The sequence below is a fragment of the Gordionus sp. m RMFG-2023 genome, chromosome 1 (genome assembly GCF_954871325.1).
Source record: "Gordionus sp. m RMFG-2023 chromosome 1, tfGorSpeb1-WG-v2, whole genome shotgun sequence".
Taxonomy (NCBI): domain Eukaryota; kingdom Metazoa; phylum Nematomorpha; class Gordioida; order Chordodea; family Parachordodidae; genus Gordionus; species Gordionus sp. m RMFG-2023.
In genome coordinates, this window is record NC_088775.1 from 27,246,103 (window position 1) to 27,268,456 (window position 22,354).

A 22,354-nucleotide genomic window follows, 5' to 3' on the forward strand; every position below is an offset into this window, starting at 1 on the left:
AATATTTTGAATTGAAAATTTTTTTTTGACAGTAGAAAGATATTTTTTCGGATATATATGGGTCATTCCATGTCAAATGGATCAAGAAAGACACTTTTCGGCCGACCTCTTTTAAAATTGTTAAAAATTATGGAATTATTTAGATAGGTAAAAGAATGAGAAATCCGTTTATTTTAGCTCGCTAGCACACCTGGTTCTTGAGATATAGGGGCTCAAAGGTACAAAAAAGAGCCACTTTGGAATCTGTAAAATTTTTAAAATGCTTATATATCAAATACTATCTATAGTAAAAAATATTATAATATATCATTTTGTAGGTTAAATTCTCTAATGGGCTAACAAAGAATAATAAATATTGGCGCCATTATAGGCTTTTAACATCCGGTTGACCTAAATTGCTTTACCTGTATTTTTAAACAAAATAGTGAGTTTGTGTTCGAATTTTTTTTTTGCTTTTTATTTAGACACCTTTTATAAATATATATACGATGTCAAAACCTTGGCGACGCTATCGACTTTTCCATAATATACATTTTAACCAAAAATTGAAGAAAAAAGTAGATGGCGCTAATGGTTGAAAAATATTATTCTTAAGGAAAATAAAAATACGTTTATAACAATTGTGATAAAATTTTCCAGTTCTGCCCCCCCCCTCCCACTATCATTAAAATGTTTTACATTTTTTAGAGCTCTAATTTGCTACTATGGCGAGCGAATGACTTATTAGCTCGATAATATATAACAGCTGCAGTAAAAACGATTATTTTATTAGGCATATATTAGATTATATCTTACAAAATAAATTGTTTAAAACAATCTCTCTTTCTGTGAAATAATTTTAACCTGTCCGTTCAGATTAATTTTATCGTCTGTCTACCAATAACAACCTGGATTTGGAGAGTGCAAAAACACGTAATCTAGGTGTAGATCAATTAAAATTTTATTCTATATCACAGATGAACGTACCAAATATTAAAATGTTGCAACCCATTTAATCTACAGAGACATGCTTATTATCGCGAGAATCTAAGAAAGATTTCGCGAGAATCTAAAAAGAATCTACCCTGGATGACCCAAAAAAATTACCATTCAATTTAGATATCTTAATATGCTCTTCATGGCGACAAAAATTAGCAAACATTCCTTATACTTCGAATGACAATGTAGATATTGATTCTCCCCTTCATAAAATTAATCAAGAGGCTATTGATAACATTAATATATCCCTACAATCAAATGGGGAATCTCTCATTAAAATAAAACGCTTACGTGAAAAGAAATATTCGAAGAAAAAATATCTAGAGTAAAAAAAGTTTTAACGATTGAAAATATACCATTATCTTCTCATCAAATGATAAAAAATTTGATGAAATTGTAGATACCTTAAAAATTAAAAAAATTATATGAAAGATTTATTGGAAATTTGTTACATTATTAGTCTAATGGGCATATGCCCACTCTGCTCCTCAGTTAATTAGTATATTTAATAGAAAATCAAAATTATTTAATATAAAAAGTGAAAATATCTGGTTATTGATAAGTTAGAAGCAAAATTTTAACCATAATCCGTAATTTCATAAAGCGCCATCTATTTTTTATTAATTTTTGGAGTCGATAGCGTAGCCAAGGTTTTGAAATTGTATATATATTTAGCAAAAGTGTATAAATAAAAACCAATAAAAAAAATTCGAAAACAAACTCACTATTTTGCTTAAAAATACAGGTAAAGCAATTTAGGTAAACCGGATGTTAAAAGCCTATAATGGCCCCAATATTTATTATCCTTTGTTAGTCCATTAGAAAATATTTTTACCTACAAAATGATATATTTTAATATTTTTTACTATAAATAGTTTTTGAGATATAAGCATTTTAAAAATTTTACAGATTCCAAAGTGGCTCTTTTTTGTACCTTAGAGCCCCTATATCTCGAGAACCAGGTGTGCTAGCGAGCTAAAATAAACGGCTTTCTCATTCTTTTACCTATCTAAATAATTCCATAAATTTTTAACAATTTTAAAACAGGCCAGCCGAATCGTGATCGATTTGACGTGGAATGACCCATATATATTAAAAAATAATAATTTATTTAGAGGATTAATTATTTATTTTTTTTCGATGGAATTCCCTGAAATAGGTGAAAATTGTACCTTCAGTTCTTGTAACCGATTAGGTATATTTATGTGTATCAACCATTTTATAAATATATATTTTTAGATTTTTTGCCTTTCAAATGTGATGCTTGTGAAGAATATTTTTGGTATATATTGCCTTATTCACGTTTGAGACTATATAAATAATTTTATTTTAGCATATCCCATTATAAATATGAAAATCACAAATGTATTAATGTGCATAAGAAGGATAATTATATTCCAATATGCCCTATTTGCAATGAAATCATTTATGTTCCTAAAGTTCATCCCATTGATATGATTGTCAACAGACACATTGAGAGTACTTGTAAAAGTGATCTATATCCAATGAAAATGTCAAACCCAGTAATATTTATTATAATTGATATATTATTCCTATTTTATATATCAGGAAAATATATGCTCATTTGGTAATTGTAATAAAAAAGAAATTCTACCTTTTATTTGCAGAGATTGTAGGCTAAAATTTTGTATGAAACATCATTTAGCATTTGATCATAATTGTTATAAATTAAAATCAAAAACTAATTATATTAACATCAAATGATATATTGAAATCATTGAAAATTATTTTAATTATATAAAATTACAATGGCAAAATAATAATGTATAATATATTCTTGAATAAAATTTAAATGATTTAGTTAAATATTATTTATTATAATAGTATTAAATCAAAAGATATTCATTATTCCTAATTTATGTTGAAAATTAAGTTATTAAGAAATATTTAAATTAAGTTATTAAGAAATATTTAAGTATTATCCAGCATATGTATTGCCATGATTTGCAAAAGGTAGGAGGGCATTATTAGGTAGTTTTTGCTCATAATTTTATTGGAGGGCTTTAGGTCTAGTGTTGTTAAATGGCTCTCGATTTGACCTGATTTTTAAAATGGCTAACTCATTTTTTATCCAGAATAATATTATGGAAGCCTGAAAATTTTGTTCATAGATAAAAAGAAAAAAAAAGAAGAAGGTTTGGACATCTTCTATTAGTGAAATCTCAAGGCGCTTCGTCAATATTTTTATGGCTGAAATATTGAGTTAGCTATTTATAAAAATCAAGCCATCTAACTACACTAATTAATGCAGGCTTGAAAAATTATTCTTCAATTTTTAGCTTTTGTATATAATTAAAGCTTTTTTTGGAAAATTTTGAATTATAATATACTCGAGTATCCTTTTTTTCTAAATTATTGTTTATAGTAACACTGCAAACATTTTTTTGGGAAAAAGGGGTGGTGGAAGTTTACTTGGGAAATTTTTATGCTTAACAATATTTATAAAAACAGTAAAATTTCCAAAACCCATTCACTAGGCCTATGATTACAAGAGAAAAGGGAAAATTATTAAGTACTTGCATAGCCAGTGGCTCCTAGAATACTAGGTACAATGCAATCAATGGCATACCCAGGATTTCCCAAATTCTTATATGTTATTGATTTTTTGGTGGTCTTTTTATAATCTCCATTAAAGCTCGCTGTACAAGCCCTAATTCTAAAATATGACAATGTTTTATGCTTTATTAATATATTACTTTAACCAGTATGAAGGAAAAATTATAGTTAACCAAATTTTGGCCAACCTTAAGATTAAAAAGTGACTGAAAGCATTTATTCCGTAAATTTTATAAATGTTTAGAGCATAATTGTATATTAATTTAATCCATTTAATAGGCAGTAAAAGAAAAAGGAGAATTGATAAAATAGATTTTGTGCTAAAATTGGAAGTGTGAAAAACTACATATCTGGCATGTGCTAATATTTAATGCCTGACTGATACTTTTTATTCTTCATTCAAAGAGAATCACAAAAAGAAATAAGAGTTAGTGATCTACATTGGACCTAATTTTTCAAGCCCGGCCAGGGCCAGAGATTTTTTTTAAAGTTTTACCCAACCCGAACCTAAAATTTTTTAAAAAAAAATTTTGCCGGCCAGGCTCGAATTTATTTAAATATAGAAAATTTTTATAATTACTCAAAATAAACGATATATGTTATATGGCATCTACTTTCTATAAATAAAACCATATATTTTTATTTTATATAAAAAATTCAACATAAAATTGATAAATTTAGATATATTTTAAAAAAATTTTAAGGACCGACCTGGCCCGAATTTTCTTAAAAAATATTAGGCCCGGCCCGAACTGTGTATGGGCCCTGCCTACTTTTGCAGATCTCTAATAAGAGTTATAAACAAAATGAAAACTATGATGTCATGCTTTAAACGTAAAGTGAGCTTTTGGAAAACTTATACTAAACCAAAGTAGAGCTTTATTAGTATATTTTATTGCTTTATTCTGTCTAATAGTTTGAGAGAAAAATTATTGGTAAAAATTGTCAAAATTAGTATTATCCCAGAATATAGAAGTTCTAACTATGGTTTACATCAATATTTAGTGCCTTGCCTGATTAATTCTTTAATCAATTTTGCCAGCCATGAAAAAGTAACAGAATTGTGAACCATTAGTGCTGTAAACATTTCTAAAAAATTCGAACGCGTTCACGTTCAAGTTCACTTTCAAAAAAAAAGGAACGCGTTCACGTTCATGAACCGTTCAAAATTATGATAAATTTTTTTTTTAATTTTCTAATATAAATAAATGTCTTATATTTATTAACACAATATTAGCCATGTTAAAAAATAATATAGTTTTATTTTGATAATATTATTATAAATTCAAAATAATATATCAAATAAAAAGATATTTTTATTTATAAAAAATTTTTCATATTATTTTAGTAACAATATTTTTCAAAATTAACATCTGATAGACAGGAACGCTTGACAGTTAATACGGCATTAGCTATACTAAAAACGCGCTCAAGGGTAGATGAGGTGATTGCGGTATTATATTTAATAAATAACTCTTTTAACTTGGGAAATTTATTAAAAACATTTATTGTTTTGTTATTTGCTTCAAAGAATTGAGATAAGTTACCCTCCTCCAATCCATTTTCTACTTCCTCGACAAAAAAAAGGATATCTCGATATAAACAGTTCTTGCATTATCATTCTTAGGGTTTTCAATAAAAAATTTTCAATAACGCTATAGGTTTATTTTTAATAGGTTCGTTCTGTGGAAGTTTTATCCATGGCCATTGAAGCTTGAATACTGGATGTATAAATGCAGAAAGAACATATGTTCAAATCTTTAAAAAAATGTAATTAAATGAGAGTGATAGGTTTAATACCTTTTATTAATCCCATTTAATACGGCGTCTATCAATAATTGACCATATTTGAGGCCACTAATTTTTTTTAATTTTAAAATAACTCGTTATTGTTGGGGTCAAATATCCCAAATGCATTTTATCTTCAAATTTAATGATTTTACTTAGTTATATTATATTAAATAAAATAATTAATATTACAATCAAATGTCTTTTTAAATTGGAACCTGAAGATTTTGACAATATAATACTTTTTGGGCACATTTTACACTTGGTAAGCATTGAATTAGTTCCTTCAATATAGGATGTTACTGTAAAAGATTGATCATATTTGGCCATGGTAATGATAATTCATCTGATTTTGGATTTTCAGAATCAGATGATGAGGATTAAATAATAATATCCATGCTCATGCTAATTTATTAAATTAAAATATAAACAATAATATTCAAATCAATAAACTATGTGTTAAAAAAATTGAAATGTGACAAGGAAATACGGAGCCGAAAAAACTTTTTTAAAAAAAATTCGGAAATATAAATAAAAATAAAAAGTATTTTTAAAATTGAACGAACGTTAAATTCGAACGCGTTCGTCATAAAAAAGGAACGCGTTCACGTTCAAAGTTCGTCATAAGTAAAAGGAACGCCGTTCATTTTTAACTCGTTAGTTTACAACACTATGAACCATAAACTAACTGATGTCTTAAGAATAAAGTTAGCCAGACATCTGGATCTGGAAGCATTATCTTGGAAATTTATGTCAATAATTAGTGTGTATTTCATAATACTTCAACCCGTTTAGTAAATAGTCTAAAGAAAAACATTTTTTGCAAATAAAAAAATCGCCAAGATTGGCAATGCTAGAAAGAAAATTATAGATACAATGAAAAATATGTAATTCATTCATCGATCAATTTTTCAGCCAATAAATAAAAATTAGTAATAAGCGAAATAAAAATTACGGCACATCTTAGGTTCAATCTTAAATACGAATTTTAAATTACTGTTTAAAAATTAATTTCGTCTGAAAAGGTTTCTCTTTACCCGATTCAAAATATTTTTAAATTTTATGATTCTATGATCTTAATAGATGTAATTTTTTCTTTTCACTTTGTTTAATAAATATAAAAGTATTTAAATCTCATTAAACAAGATAGAACAAAGATTCTAAAAGCACAAAAGCAATAAAAATTAAATAAACGAAATATCTAAAATAATTTTACTCTTATTATAAAAATCTATCATCTTTTAAAATACGGGACCTGATGTGATGTAGCTTTTATACTTTTATATTTTAGTGGCATAAAAAAGTAGTCAAATAGACTTGTGGCAGATCTCTACTTAACATTTGTTGAAATAGGAATAAATTAATGATTGTTTCTTCATATTGAAATTGACAAAGTAGATTTTTTTAAAAAGGAATATTACAAATTAGACAAGTTTTTTGTAAAATAATTTGAAATATATAAAAATAATCAAATATTATAGATCGAAATTATTATTTATAGATTAAAACCATAAAAAGGTGTAGAAGGCTGCAAGGATATTTTAGAGTTTTTATTCTAATGTAAAATATTTTTGTTTTTTGACCATTAATTTAATATTTGCCAATTTAATATATATAGTAAAATAAAATTGTAAAGAACTTGTGTAATGTTGTTAAATAGCTCGATTTTTAAGAATGGCTAACCCAATATTTTAGTCAAAAAATATGCAAGTCTCAAAATTTTGTTAATAGATTTCCAAATTCTACCATATATGAGCAAAATTTCCATACTTATTTTGTGGCTAAAATATTGTGTTCACTGTTTTTAAAAATTGAGAAGTTTAACAACAATACTCCTGAATATTGGATTTAAGGAAATTATATCACACACTAAACTAATATTTTCAAACAAATCCTATGTAAGAATTGGCCATTAGGATTCTGAACTGATTAAATAATTCAATTTCATTTTGGTTATTAGTTTAAACTTTTTTATACACTGGGGATATTTTTTTGAATAAATTTATATAAATTTGTTCCAACTTAGATATTTTTATAGTTTTGTTTGTAATTTTATAAATATGTAATAAATACTTTGTAATAGGCCCAATCTAATAAATATAAAATATCTTAAAAATAAAGACCAAACAAAAATTATAGAAAGTAAGTAAAATAAAAATTATTATATAAATTGGTAAGGAGGCAAAATAAAGGGGAAAATATAAGTAAAACCCAACTTAAGAATGGTATCACGTCAATTTGGTGTGGAAAATACGGCGCACGACAATTCGGCGCGGCGATAATTCAGCGCGTATCTATTACAGTTGCAATTTATTATATATTACTTAGTATAAAAAAATAAGTCTGATTAAATAGAAATCATTTTGAATTTTGGTCCTATTAATTATTTCTCCATATTTATTTTTACAAAAATCTCAATTTTATTTACTAAATGTGTATATCAAAAAAAATTAACAACCAATATTTATACCTATTTCTTTGGTTGACCAATTTACTAAGATATGTTGATTAATAGCCAATGTTATGTAAGCCGAAATTTTGAAGAAAGAAAGAAAAAGAAAGGTTTGGACCTCTATCTCGAATCTTACATATTATTTTGGCTGGAATTTAAACCGACCGTTTTAAAAATAGACCCAGCCATGATCCAAAAAAAATCAAATTAAGACTGAATCATTTTTTAGATTTATTAAAAATCCTTAAATTCTATTAATCCTTTTTAAAAAAATATTTTACTTAGGCTAATTTTTTCTATTATATAAATCAAAAATTAAATGTGTAATATCAAAAAAAATTAACAACCAATATTTATACCTATTTCTTTGGTTGACCAATTTACCACATATGCTATGTTAATTAGTAGCCAATGTTATGTAAGCCGGGATTTTGGGCATAGAAGAAAGAAAGAAAAAGACAGGTTTGGACCTCTATCTCGAATCTTACATATTATTTTGGCTGGAATTTAAATCCCGTTTTTAAAAATAGACCCAGCCATGGTCCAAAAAAAATCAAATTAAGACTGACTCACTTTTTAGATTTAATAAAAATCCTTAAATTCTATTAATCCTTTTTTAAAAAAATATTATGCTTATGCTAATTTTTTCTATTATATAAATCAATAAATGTGTAATATCAAAAAAAATTAACAACCAATATTTATACCAATTTCTTTGTTGACCAATTTATCACATAAGGTATGTTGATTAGTAGCCAATGTTATGTAAACCGAGATTTTGGGCATATTACTTATCAGGGGGATATATTATTTTTTTAAACTTTTATAATTTTATTTATTTTTTTTATTATCTAAAATTAGACGTGAAAAGGGGATTTATTTAACATTATAGTACTTATCATATCAGGGGGGTATTTTGGGTCTATTTTTAAAAAACGGTTGATTAAGATTGTAGCCAAAATAATTTATAAGATTAGAGATAGAGGTCAAATCTTTCTTTTTTCCTTCTAAAATCTCCAGGCTTACCTAATATTGGCTACTAATCAACATACCTTATAATGTGGGAAAATGGTCCATTAAAGAAATAGGTATAAATATTAGTTAATTTTTTTCGATATACATTTAGTAAATAAAATTGAGATTTTTGTAAAAATAAATATGGAGAAATAATTAATAGGACCAACATTCAAAATGATTTCTATTTAATCATCCTTATTTTTTTATACTAAGTAATATATAATAAATTGCAACTGTAATAGATATGCGCTGAATTGTCGCCGCACCGAATTGACGCTGCGCTGAATTGTCGCCTCGTCGAATTGACGTGGAACCATTAAGAATATAAAATGTTATGTTTTTTAAAAAAAATAGATGTTAATAATTTTAAATATAATTTAAAAAACCAGTTCAAAAAGCAATATATGCTAGATAACAAATTGCCGAATGCAACAATTTCAAATATTTTTATATTCATTTATAATTTCCTTGAGTTCTAGTAAAATGCTTTCCGCTACTCATCTTAATCAAGTCAATGTCATGTTTTTCTAATGAGAAAAGAAAATTTGTAATAAGTATCGGCTCTTCTAACTCCATAAAAGATGTTACTGCTTGATGGCGGAGACTCCATCTCGTTGGACAAACTTTCAATTTCTTTCCCCTTGTTGGACAAGGTGTTTCAGAAATAATTATTATTTGACTAGAAATTTGAAAATGGTAGATACGTGATATATAGCACATGCCCTCTGACGTTGAATTAACAACAGAGCTACGCTAGGTTTTCCTCATTTCCATTTAATTGGAACATAAGTTAATTGGGGTGTAAAGTTAAAAAATATGAGGAGCCCTCTACACGTTTGTGGGCAAGCCGCACGTACTTGTAGGCGTAACATTTCGAAAAATTTACAGACATCCATAGGTTTAAGAAAAAGGGCGGGCAGAAAAAAGAGCCTATGCCCAAGAACTGCAGTATAAGTTAATTACTTTAAAGGTGGGTTGTGGCTGATTTTAAATTTAAGTTTTTTAGTTAAAGCCGTGAATCGTTACTAATTAAAATTTAAAGAGCATACCAATTCAATTTCGGTTTATCCTGAACTAATAGCAATGGTTTAGAAAATACTAGTTGAGATTAACGTTATAAATTTTAATCAATTCCAGAGATTTTTCTTTTAAAATATCTATTCTTAATCTGGAAGAGTTTTTTGATGGAATTTTTACAGTTGTTTAATTTGATAAATTGTTTCATATTTAAGTTTAGTTCCATTACATCTTTTATAGTTTTATAATACCATAAAGATTTATATTTTGTGTATTCTTTCTTATAAGTGTAGAGCCATGTAATGGCATCGTGAACTAGATTATGGTCCGAGTTCCTTATGATGTGAGCTAGGAATTGGATACGACGTTTCTTTAAGGTAATATGAATTGGGGTATGTTTTGATATTCTTCATAGATTATTATTTTATATCACTTTTGGGTAAAAGATGCCATTTATAGTTCGGAGGCAGTTATTTATGAATGACTGCAGTCTTCTATTCTCTGTTTTATTGATTTCCCATAAGTCCCCACCAAATAGTAATATAGGAATTATAGTAGAGTTGAAAATTCTGAGTCTGGTGTACACAGAAATCTTTGGTTTTCCAAATTTTAATATATTTATAAAACGCCCTTCTCGCTTTTTGTATTCCTATTTCCAACTCTTCTTTACAGCATCCCCTATTGTCAAGCATAACGCCTAAATATTTTATTTTGTCTACTATCTTAATCACATTTCCTTCAATTGTAAAATTTAAATTTTGGGCTGCATTTGGGTAAGGAAGAATGAAAGTTTTATTAAAGTTAATCTTTAGACCCAATCTCAGACTTAAGGTTTCTAATAAGTATAGCAAATTTTTCGTTTCTTCAACACTTTTAGATACTATGGCGATATCATCAGCATATGATATTATCCAATTTTCCACACATATCGTAACATTTGAACCCATATCCATTAGATTTGCAGCTCCCGGGGCTTCTTTTATGATTTTATACATTATGATATTGAACAAGAAAGGTGAGAGTGTGCATCCTTGTTTCACACCCTTTTTATTCTGAAAGAGAGGGATACCTTATTGTTAATTTTAAAACAAGCGGATAAATAGGAATAGTGATTCTTTAAGATGTAGATAACATTAGGTTCAATCTCGCATTCCGAAAGTGTCCTCCACAAGGCGTCATGATTTACGTTATCGAATGCCCTAATGAAATCTACAAAAGTGAAGAGGGCTGGAATTTTATAATTTCAACATTTTTGTATCATTATTTTTAAAGCAAGAATAGGTTCCAGAATATTTTTGTTGGGTCTGTAAGCACAAATATTTTAGGGAGTAAGTTTGGTACAGATGACATAATCCTGTTTTTAGCAGGACCATAAAAATCTTAGATACAGTAGATGTAAGAGCCACAGCGGATAAATATTACGTTACGCCACTAGAAATTTGAAAATAATAGGTAAATATTATGCCCAGGAAAACTTGAAATCGAAATTAATTGATTAAATAACTTAGTAAATGAATGTGATAAATAAATATATTTAAATATATATTTTAATGAGATAGGAATAAATATTAACAAATATAAATTAATATAAAGAATAATATTTTTGAAAAATATATCCGGCATCTGCATTCTTTGGCTTAAGGAGGGGGGATTATCCCACCCCCTCTCTCTGCGTACGCGTCTATGTATGTAATAACTTATAAAGTATTCATGGAAAAATATATAACAAATTAAAAACTAAAATTGCACAAAAAATATTATTACGAAGCATATTATTTATTTATAGTGTAAAATCCAATCTTCATTGAGATTGAGCAAATTTTTCATATCTTATCCGTCCTTGGCGTCAAATGCCTATGAATATTCAAAAGGGCCAAATCTACTTTCAGAAGTTCTATTTTTTAGGTATGTTTTTATTATTCTTTACCATAGTTGGCAGCTAATAAGGCATCATAAGATACTTTAACAACTTCATGATAAAAATATGCCAAATATTTGATTTTTTTTCTATTACCATCTGAAAAAGGTTGTGAAAGCTTTTGTGAAAGTAATATCTGCAGATTGGTAAGTGCCTGATGAATTAAAAACCGTTCATTTATTTCAGTTATAAATGTATCTAAGAGAGGGATAAGGACATTTATTTTATAATACTCTTCTAATGACCCTATATTAATGTCTGGACGATGTTGTTTTGCTGCAAGTCGAGGGGGACAGATGTTAAACTCGTATAGCTCTGTTTTTAACTCAACAAACATATAAAATATGAAATTCTTCGTCAACATTAGCCCTAATTTTCTTGAGTTCTAATAAAATGCTCTCCCCTATTCTCATCGTCTCAATCAAGTCAATGTCATGTTTTGAAAAGTATCATTAAATAGTTGTATAATTAAATAATTTATTAAGACATTCTAATGAGAAAAGAAGAATTGGTATAAGTATTGAATCCAATAATTTGCTTGCTTTTGGGGAATTATCTCTTTCAGGCCATTATGATATTCCAGTAAGAACATTAATAATAGGCTTTTCTAACTCCATAAAAGCTGTTACTGCTTGATGGCGAAAACTCCATTTCGTTGGACAAGCCTTTTACAATTTCTCTCAAATAATTTTGTTTAAAATATTTTGTCACTTGGGATATTCCATTAATGCAGAAATCTCATAATGCTTTAAATTTTACAAGACCACAAAAATTACCTTCATTATCATTATTATTGAAATTCCCGAATCCAAATTGGTACGTAATGCTAATGCAATCCACAATATAGAATGGCCTCAATAGTTAGTTTGTTATTACATCTACTTTTGCTATTTTTGTTAATATGTGATGAAATAGGAATCATATCCCCATTTCGAATTAATTTGAAGAAATCATCAGTCACAGCTTTTATGATAATTTTATCTTTTGTCGATTTTCAAAGATTTCTCCAGCATCTTTGTACTTGTTGAATGGAGTCTTAACTAGACTGTTAAGCTTGACTAAATTTCTTCCAGCATATCTTGGGCCAAACAGGACACATATCTTACAATAAGCTTCATTGTCTCGGATAGAGTATGCTAGCCATAACCATTTAGTAAAAAAGCTGTTTTGAAATTTTAACTTTTGTTAGTACATAAAGTTTGTGCATATTGAAAATTGAGGGGTGGAATATAAATCTATTATTAAATAAAATATTTATTATAGATATCTTTAATACTTTTTTAAGAAGTATATGTCTTTATTCTAGACTAATTATAAAATGTTATAAAATTATTTGTACTTTTTTATAAGATAACTAGGATTTTTATCATCAATATGTTTAAAAAAAATTTCTTATGCCCATAATTATTATTTGACTAGAAATTTGAAAATGATAGATAAATATTTCGCCACTATAAATTTGAAAAAATAGATAAAATTAAGCCAAGGAAAACTTAAAATCGAAATTAATTGATAAAATAACTTAGTAAAGGTGTGATAATAATGTAATATATCCGGCTTTGGCTTTGGAGGGAGGGGGATTTTCCCCCTGCCCCCCCCCCTCCGTAGCGTAAGCGCCTACCACACCAGCATTCTACAAATGTAAATCTGTATTTGATCACTCATAATTTTAATTTTTATTAAAAAATTATAATCGACAACATTCTTAGGCTATGATTTTATAAAAAAAATTATGATTTTATAAAATAAATCATAATTTTTTTTAAACAGCACATTTCTTATATGCTTATTAATCATATTTATTAATGTCTTTTTACTTTTGGCCACTTAAAACAAAATAAGGTGTCCTAGTAGGCTAAGCAGAATAAGTATTGAATATAAGTCGAATGAGGACACACCCTTCATGTTTAAATTCCGCCTGACCATTAATTAGCGTTTTAATATTGAATCATCTATTTATTGAGCTAAAAATATGATCTGGCATCAACTAAGGAATTGTAAACTAAAAACTCTATAGTTCTAACTTGAGGCAGTATAAGAAATTTATTGATTTTATTTACTTAATCGTTATTTTAGACTTATTAGGATATTTATATTTATTCTAGTAAATGTTATTTCATTTTTATATATATTGAATAATAATTTGAAGAAAATATTTAGTTATTTTTTTAGAAGCTTCAACTTTTACACGTCAGATCAGACATTTACTTAATAAAGATTTTACTATGTTAACATAAATGTTTATTGAGCCCTTGTGATTTTCATCGTATATTTTATTATTGATATATGATTGTGCCTCATATAATTCATGCTTTTTATTATTTATTTCGAACGTCAACAGAGTTAGAATCAAGCCCGGATATGCTTCTGCAAATTCATCTCATAAAATGTGGATGTTTTAACAAATCAAGGCTCGAAATTTAAGAAAAATAAGATAAGCCTCAAAAACTATATCGGTACTAGTTATTTATTCTATATCAAAATGTAAAATATTTTGTCATTCTTTAACTGCATTTTTCAACACGTGGTAAAAACAGGCTATTGGCAAAATTAATTTCAACAAATTCTGTCATGATTTAATTTTTACCAAAATAACTGACATTATCTGCACAATTATTCATTACTATGAGTTTAACGTTGGTAATATTTTTAAAATCTTTTTAAGTTTTACTTAGTTAATTTTTTTTTATTTTGATAAAATATCGCAAAACGAAATAACATAAATTAGATATAAAAAAATATATAAATAATATTTATTTCTATAATACATATAAATAAAATTTATTTATATAATACATATAAATAAAATTGAAAAAATAATATAAAATTTCATAATTTTTGATAATTTGGCTTTTTAAAATCATGATTGAATTGTGCTTCTCATCTTTTAAATATAGTATTAAGGAATACCTTCGATAATAAAAATATTGAATCTCAAGGTTCAGAGATATATCAATGTTTGTAAAAGTTTAGTTTTTTATATGAGAGTGGGTATGTTAAATCAACTTTTTATTAAAATATAGCATTCAATTTTAGATTAGTTAATCAAATTGATAAAACACTTCATTTATGTATTGAGACTCGATGGAATAGCAGAGTAAAGATGATTAAATCGATTTTTAATAAATTCAATAAAATATTGGAGATTCTCAGTTCTAGAGGAAAGTAGAATAGGCTTGAAAATATAGATTTTGAAATGATGATGGACATTATCAAGTTTCTGACGCCTTTTAAAATTGCGAGTCATTATTGAATTTTTTAGCTCATTTAAACTTAAACTTGCAGCTTAGCTAGCTATCGCACAGATGCCGGGAAATAATGGTGGATAAATTTCATATAGCTATATTCCACTAAATTTCGACATTTTTGTGCCCAAAATTTCAGGATATGAAAATTTTATCCCGAGAACATTATAAAGATTTGTGCCAACATATTAACACTTTGATTAATGCAGAGAAGATCAGCAGATAAATACCAACTCACCATCTAGCTCCTACTCAACTGATAAGAGTAGTATTTGATTTTCTTAAGAAAATACTGAGTCAGATACGTTTTTGGATTTTTCTCTATGGGAAGCTGACAATGCGTTTTCTGATGCTAGCGTTGAAGTTGACGAACTTCAAAAATACCTAGATGCTAAATTATATATTGAAATTGTTAATATTTTAAAATGGTGGAAGACAAACCATAATGACTTTCCAAATTTAAGTATTTTATCTCTTGAATTCCTAGCTATCCCTGCTTCGCCGGCTAGCAGTGAAAGAGCATTTTTAGCTGCTGGTAGGATCTTTGAAGAGAAAATGACTCATTTAAAGCCAGATAAATTGGGCTCAATTATTCGCTTTATGATACTTTTGATGATATTAATATGTCATTATAAAACGTTTATTAATATATTTTTTAGCCTCCATATTAACTATTATATCATTTACATTTGACATAAATCATGCTTATTGTTTTTATATAATCGCAATAATTTTTAAATTCGATTGTATTTTAACTTTTTATAATATTTTTTACAAATTAAATAAAATGCAACTTAATTTATCTTGATTAGATTATGGGCATCAAATAAACTTATACTTAAGGTGGCGATGAATAAATACAATAAATTTTTTAGGTTATTATAATATTTAAACTCAAATTGTAGAATTTTATTCGGGTTGGACTCAGGTCGGGTTAGACTAAGAATGTGTGCTCGGGCTCGGGTCGAACTCGGATAAAAAAGTTTTTTAAATTCGAGCTCGAGCTGCGAAATAATTACTTTGTATCAACATCCCTGCTTAATTTTTTTACAGATATAGCTTTATAATTGTACTTAATATCTTCAAAATATAGGCTTAAATGTCCATCTTTTTAGGGTTTATCAAATTACCTGAGGTCATATTTTTGCTCAAACACCCGCATATCTTACGCTGACATGAATACCTTTTTGAATATTATTATTTGGTGTAAGGCTAAGGAGGAACATAATAGCTTTAATTTCATTAAATTTTACTATTTATACAAACATTTTGAATTTTAATAATTCGAGAGGTACCCAAAAATGGCCATATTAAGAATCATAAGGCCCAATCCCAATAAAATTTTAATGTAGTTATTGCATGATAGCCCCCCCCCCCCATGATAGATGGCACTGCATCTGTAAACCAATATCTTTGAATAAACTTGTAGTTAAATCACCAAACGCAATTAAGGTTGAACTTAACAAACGAATGACATAAAGATGTAATTTTGACTAGAGTTCAATATTTGGCAATCTTTAAATTCTTGGCGGTATTTACTTATTAGTTTATATTAGAGGATGAATTCTATCAACCAATAAATATAATTGATTACACTTTAAAATATCGGGTTTGCCAACCAGAAGATTGTGATTTCAATATAAAGAATGCATGCCAAACTGACATCTTCTGTTTTAAAATGGATTTATATTTTATATAGTAAACACATTCATAATTTGCTATGAGTAGGGTTGACCAAAAAATATTATAATTAACCACGGCAAATTTTCTTTAAAATTAAAAACAAGTACTCAAAAAAAGTTAACGACTCTACCTAAACTAGGGGCCGGTGAGAAAAGCTTACAACCTTGATTGGAAGATCGGAACTTGAAGGCAACTATTGGCCCACATATGAAGTGCAATTCACCAACATTTGGTCTTGGAACTGTTGTATTTAAACTATCATTATATATTCAGAGACTCCACCCGGTGACAAAATAGGCTTTAAGGAAAAATTAATTTTGTAATTATATTTAAAATCTTTCTACTGCCATTAAATGATATTTTTAGATAAATGTTATAACTAGGAGCGAATTAGGATTTTTGATATAACAAATAATTTACGTCCAATAAAGAAAAAATATGCTTAAATGAAAATTTAAAGAGATCATTGAGGTTTTGACATGTCTATAAGCTTAAATTTATTATACGGTAAAATATTCAGAAATTATAATTATACTCCTCGAGGATGGTTCCATTTATGGTTATTTTATAAGAGATTCCTAATGGGGGTACCTCGGGGGAAGGAATTAAATTATTTTTATGGATCAATTTTTAAAACTGAATTAGTTCAGGTAATGAGTGTAAAACTAATTTATGTGATATTAGCATATTTTTAATTTAAAATTTCCTTTTAATTCTTCAGATAAAATGGCATAAAACAAATTAAAAAATTCTGATTGGTGGGCCAGGAAATTTTATCCCGTTCTTAAGATCACCCAATTGCCACCCTACTATATAGATCAACCTGGTATTTTTGATTTATTCAATGAAAATAAACACAATATTTTAGTGTATTTAAACAATCATTTTGTTTGCAATACTGAAATTATTATTAAAAGAAAATATTTTAAAGTTATAGCACCTGTTTTAAATAAATCAAAAAATGAAAAAATTTTAAGCCCAAACCCAGTCCATTAAAAAAATCAAGGTCAGGCCCGTTATAAATTATATTAGGCCCATACCCGGCCAATGTAGGTTTCTGCGCTACTATATAAAATTTTGCAATTAATTTATTAAACTGATTTAAAATGTGATTATAGTAGTCACTTTTAAATATTAAAATCAAATTTATGAAATAACCACTTTACTTTTTACAAAAAAATATGATAACCTTTATTCTTAATAAATAAAAAATTGAAATAGACAAATTTAACAATATAATTTGATTAGTCAATGAAATAAATGTTTAATATAAAAATATATTTAAATTTATTTTATTATATCACCATTCTTAACACTTCATAGCAATCATTATAGCGATGATATAAAATAAGAACATTTTTGACCTTGTAATTATAGTATCCATTCTCTCAAACAATTTTTTTTACAGAGGAGATACGTCTGAAAGACTATTTCTAAGCTCTAGCCAGTTGAACTATCATGGCTATTAACAAACCTAAAAGTAACAAACCTAAAAGATTTACGATGGCAAATTTGATTAGCTCCCATTTGTTGTTTAGTTTTAATTCTGCTGTGATATTTTGGGGGGTTACCGGAACGTCAGTCGGATTTGAGGCGACGTAGTTGGTGTTGTTTCCATCCAAATTTGTCAAGTCATAGCTTTTCTTATTTTTGTCATGTTTGTTTCTTATATAATAGGCCCGTACAAAATGGATGCTCCACAAAATGATCTCTGCTGTCCCATAAAGAAATACAGCAGCGATCATTAATTTCAGGATGGATTGTATGAAGTCGTTATTTGAAAAATACGTGAACTTTGTTGCCAAAAATATAGAAGCGACGGCTAATAACAAACCTAGGGTTCCTATTAACCTATGAAACCAATTAAAGGTTATTCTTTTAACACTCACACCTGGATGGGGTCTAAAATAAGCAATGATTGGCTGAATAACAGCGAAAATAATTGCCAATATTCCCGTTATTGAATGAGCCAAAGGAACTTTATTGGGTAAATATAGTGGATTATAGCTCCAACCTCGAATCCGTACAAATATTAGTATAGTGGCAATTATTATCAAAATGACGGCCAATATATTGAAAGATCTGTGAATAACAAACCATAGTTTTAACCCGCCGCAATAAGTTTTTTGAGGGCAAAATAATTTTAGGTGCCTGGCATATAATGTCGCTACACTCACTAAAAATATCCACCCTATGAGCATGAAAATACCGTGTAACTTTGTCAAAATATGAATTGAGCTTAAATGACCACCCATCACCACCGCGGAGTTTATTAACAACTGAGCGAGTGCAAATTTTTGTGTGCTTACATGGGGTTTCCTTTGTGCATGATATTTTGGTTCACCGTTATCATTCATATTCCCTTCAACTAAGATTAGATGATATTTTTCTAAATTAGTGTCAGATTGATTTGAGGTTTTGGTGGTAGTTGATATAGGTACAGTATTATCTTGCCTTTTAAGACGTGCCTTCTTGTTATCGGGGGAAATCAATTTGAATACTTTATCATTACCCAATGTCTTATCTTTCGTGAATTTACAAGATATTTTTTGAGTATTTAGTGAATCGACATCTTTAACAAGCTCCACTTTGGTGTCACTCAATCCCAATTTACCATCCTCTATTGGTAGAGCTTGATTTTCATAACCTTTATTGTAACGATTTAAAACTTGGGCATTATTTCCACTGCCAAATATCATGCACATAATTGCACTAGAACCTGCCATCACTTTAGTCGGACCCAGGCCTAAGGCAATATATTTATTCTTTGAATCATTTTCTTTTATTCCTTTTCTTTCTAAGTAGAAATCAATTTTATTTTTATCTTTCGGATTTTGCCTGTGTAATAAAAATATTTGACAAAGTGGAGTAGTCAGATTGTTCATTGACTCTAGCTGGGTAAATTCGCAAACTTCGGGGTCTGAGAAACAGCCATATTCGGTGCCACATTTCGCTCTAGAAGGTTTGGCGTACCATATATCTATGATTGAATTCGTTTCAGTTGTTGACCCAGTTTGAGCATGCGCAAACCAAGGGTATAATAAGATGGTGACGCAAGGAATAATATGCCGCGTAAACATAATTGTATTTGTGTTAAAATATATGGGAAACTTAAGAATTGTGCCTAAATAATTTATAAATAAAAATTAATTAAATTTTTATGTACTTCAATTATCTTCTATAGAAGAATTTGAATGTCATAAAACTAAATTAATATCCACGAAAAATACGAATTGCAATTGTAAATACTTTACATATTAATTTATATTTAATTACACTAATATAAAAAAGAATAATTTTAACTTATATTTGTGATGGTCATATAACATTGAAGCTAGAAAAAAGGAATTGAAAGAAAATTAAATTAAATCTTATTAAATATTTATGTGGTTTTGATTTTGGTATGATTCCAAAATTAGAAATATAATAGGATGTTAAAACTTTAATTTCTTAAATGCATAATTGACTTAAAATTTTTAAAAAAAATATAAACGTGTAAAATAACGAAATAATTGTTTTTTTAAGAAAATTAATCTAAAACCACAAGAACAAAAGTTGACAATTTAATTAAATAATGATTAATTTAAAAAAATGGATTTCTTATGTCTTGCAGCACAGTGCCGACCAAACCATGAAAAAGAATTTAATTATTTAGATTGGGTTTCTTAGAAATTGCGCTGAGTTTCAAGAAATAAGGATTCAAAAAATCGATAGACAGTTTAACGGGTTTCGGATAATCAAAAACTTTATAATACTAAATATACTACAAAGTTAAAATTTTTCCAACAGATGGCTGGACTTCCACCGTTTCGCCGATAATTTTTTAAAAAAGTTTTACATGATTGTTTTAATTAATTATAAATATTATTTTCAAATTATAATAAGTATAATTATTTTAATTTTTTTTAAAAGCTCAAAATTATTTTAATATTTTTTAACAGCTCATTATTTTATTTTTGAATGTGGTCGGTGTATGTTTATTCAATTTTTTTATTTGCTTAATATAATATATTGTTGTAAGGGGAAGGGGGAGGGGGTAGTGTTCCTACACCATTTACGATCTAAAAAATGTCCCCTCATAACAATGGGATTGTTACGTAGTAGTGTATCTCGGATTTCTCCTTGGGTGTAAAAAATTAGTAATATTTTTAATAATAAAATATTTAAAATTTTTTGGAGAAAATCACATGCCCTTTTAACCCTCCCCCTTCCTCTAAAAGTCAATCTTCAATGTTAAAAAGTCAAGTAATATGTCTTCTATTTTTTTAAAAATTATAAATTCACTTACATTTTCAAGATAACTGCTTCTTTCTTGGAGATCCAATATTACATACTTTATAAATTGCAATAAGAATTTCGAAAAAAAATTTGAATTAACTATTCCATGTTTTTGAAAAAAATTATATTATATTATTCGGAATTGTTTTCTTTTCTAAAAATCTGTTTAAAATTATTATATAATAATCATTAACTATTTTTTTTAAATAAAAATTATCTTTTATATTCCCTTGAAGGCTTAAATAAAATCATTACAAAACAAAGTGTCATATAGGAAAAATGTATATAAATTTTTATTTTTAATGTTCCTTTTGGTTTAAAAAAAATAATAATACAAACAAATAAAAATTAAAATAATCCATAAAAAAATTAGATATAAAAACAAGATAGGTTGTATTTCACCTTCAAAAATTGTTGTAGCGTTTAAAAATAATACATTTAATATTATATAGATGATTTTTAAAATAATCTATATTTTATTTTCGATAAAAGTAGCCTTCACATATGCATGGAATGAGATTTTTTTTAAAAAAATATGTCAAAATAAAATTCATTTTAAAATGTATTTGTTTACGGATATATGTGCAAAAAACCAAATAAATATTTAGACATTTCAAATTATTTTTAATAATATTGAAAGAAAATTGGGATACAGCATTAAAATTGTTTTTTTAAACACCACAAAATGAAATGAAGCAAGGATAGTAAATTATAATTAACTAAGTTATAAAAAGTGGCCTGTCAAAAATAACTGGTAATAACTAATGGTTGTAATGAATCACAAACAGTGGCAAATAAGTCTACAAAAATTATGGCTAGAAAATTACTAATTATGATCTGATGAGATAAAACCCTCGTTTTAATAAAATCACTCGGATTTGAATTCAGTGAAAAATTTCTGGATCGGTTAAGATAAAGGAGATTTACTTAAGTGAATTATGAGATCTTCCAAACTATCATCATTCCATCCCAACTCACCCTGAAATATATATTTTAATGATGAAAACCTAAAAAAGAATGAAAATATTGTTTTGTGACTTCTTTTTGAACTAAAAATCGAGTCTAGTATTGAATAAATAATAAATCTTAAAAAATATTTTATTCGTTAAAAAACCAAACTAATTTAGACATAAAAATTATCCATTCACAATTTATATTAAAATTGCCATTATATGAAAAATTTAACAAAAAATACCAAATTATAAAAAAAATATAAGGTTAATTAATATTCCTTAAAAACCAAATAAATATTTATATACTATGTTATGTTAATACATAATACATACAATGCCTATAATATAAATTTTAGATACACCAGCCACTTTTAAAGAAATCATTACCTCGTTTGACTGATCAGGACATATTCTTTAGACTAAAAGAACATGTTAAAATTGCCTAACC

The 22,354-nt window shown here is 27.2% G+C and overlaps 2 protein-coding genes across 4 annotated transcripts; one reads left to right on the forward strand and one right to left on the reverse strand.

The window, feature by feature from the left end:
* The first annotated feature begins 1,875 nt into the window (after positions 1 to 1,875).
* LOC135922186 (AN1-type zinc finger protein 2B-like) lies at positions 1,876 to 2,746 on the forward strand. 2 transcript variants are annotated; one of them, XM_065456610.1, is made up of 5 exons: positions 1,876 to 2,173; positions 2,218 to 2,260; positions 2,312 to 2,501; positions 2,548 to 2,566; positions 2,616 to 2,746. In XM_065456610.1, the coding sequence occupies exons 1-5, from the start codon at positions 2,119 to 2,121 to the stop codon at positions 2,618 to 2,620; spliced, it is 312 nt and encodes a 103-aa protein (XP_065312682.1). In that variant the 5' UTR covers positions 1,876 to 2,118; the 3' UTR covers positions 2,621 to 2,746. The 2 variants fall into 2 exon arrangements, with proteins under 2 accessions (XP_065312682.1, XP_065312681.1); XM_065456609.1 differs by having other exon boundaries at positions 2,548 to 2,742.
* A 15,136-nt stretch (positions 2,747 to 17,882) lies between these two features.
* Positions 17,883 to 21,075, reverse strand: LOC135922932 (putative ferric-chelate reductase 1). Of its 2 annotated transcripts, none has more exons than XM_065457479.1 (2): positions 20,964 to 21,075; positions 17,883 to 19,799 (listed from the first exon to the last, which is right to left on the reverse strand). In XM_065457479.1, exon 2 carries the CDS (start codon positions 19,753 to 19,755, stop codon positions 18,109 to 18,111), a length of 1,647 nt encoding a protein of 548 aa, XP_065313551.1. In that variant the 5' UTR covers positions 19,756 to 19,799; positions 20,964 to 21,075; the 3' UTR covers positions 17,883 to 18,108. The 2 variants fall into 2 exon arrangements, with proteins under 2 accessions (XP_065313551.1, XP_065313542.1); XM_065457470.1 differs by lacking the exon at positions 20,964 to 21,075 and adding an exon at positions 19,842 to 19,992.
* Between the last annotated feature and the right edge of the window lie 1,279 nt (positions 21,076 to 22,354).

What these genes read in the sequence shown, in the direction of transcription:
- LOC135922186 (XM_065456609.1), top strand. Translation starts at nt 2,119, where the DNA reads ATGGAATTCCCTGAAATAGGTGAAAATTGTACCTTCAGTTCTTGTAAC. An exon ending in GCTTGTGAAGAATATTTTTG is followed by an intron (nt 2,261 to 2,311) that starts GTATATATTGCC and finishes ATTTTATTTTAG; the next exon opens with CATATCCCATTATAAATATG. An exon ending in CAATGAAAATGTCAAACCCA is followed by an intron (nt 2,502 to 2,547) that starts GTAATATTTATT and finishes TTTATATATCAG; the next exon opens with GAAAATATATGCTCATTTGG.
- LOC135922932 (XM_065457479.1), bottom strand. Translation starts at nt 19,755, where the DNA reads ATGTTTACGCGGCATATTATTCCTTGCGTCACCATCTTATTATACCCT.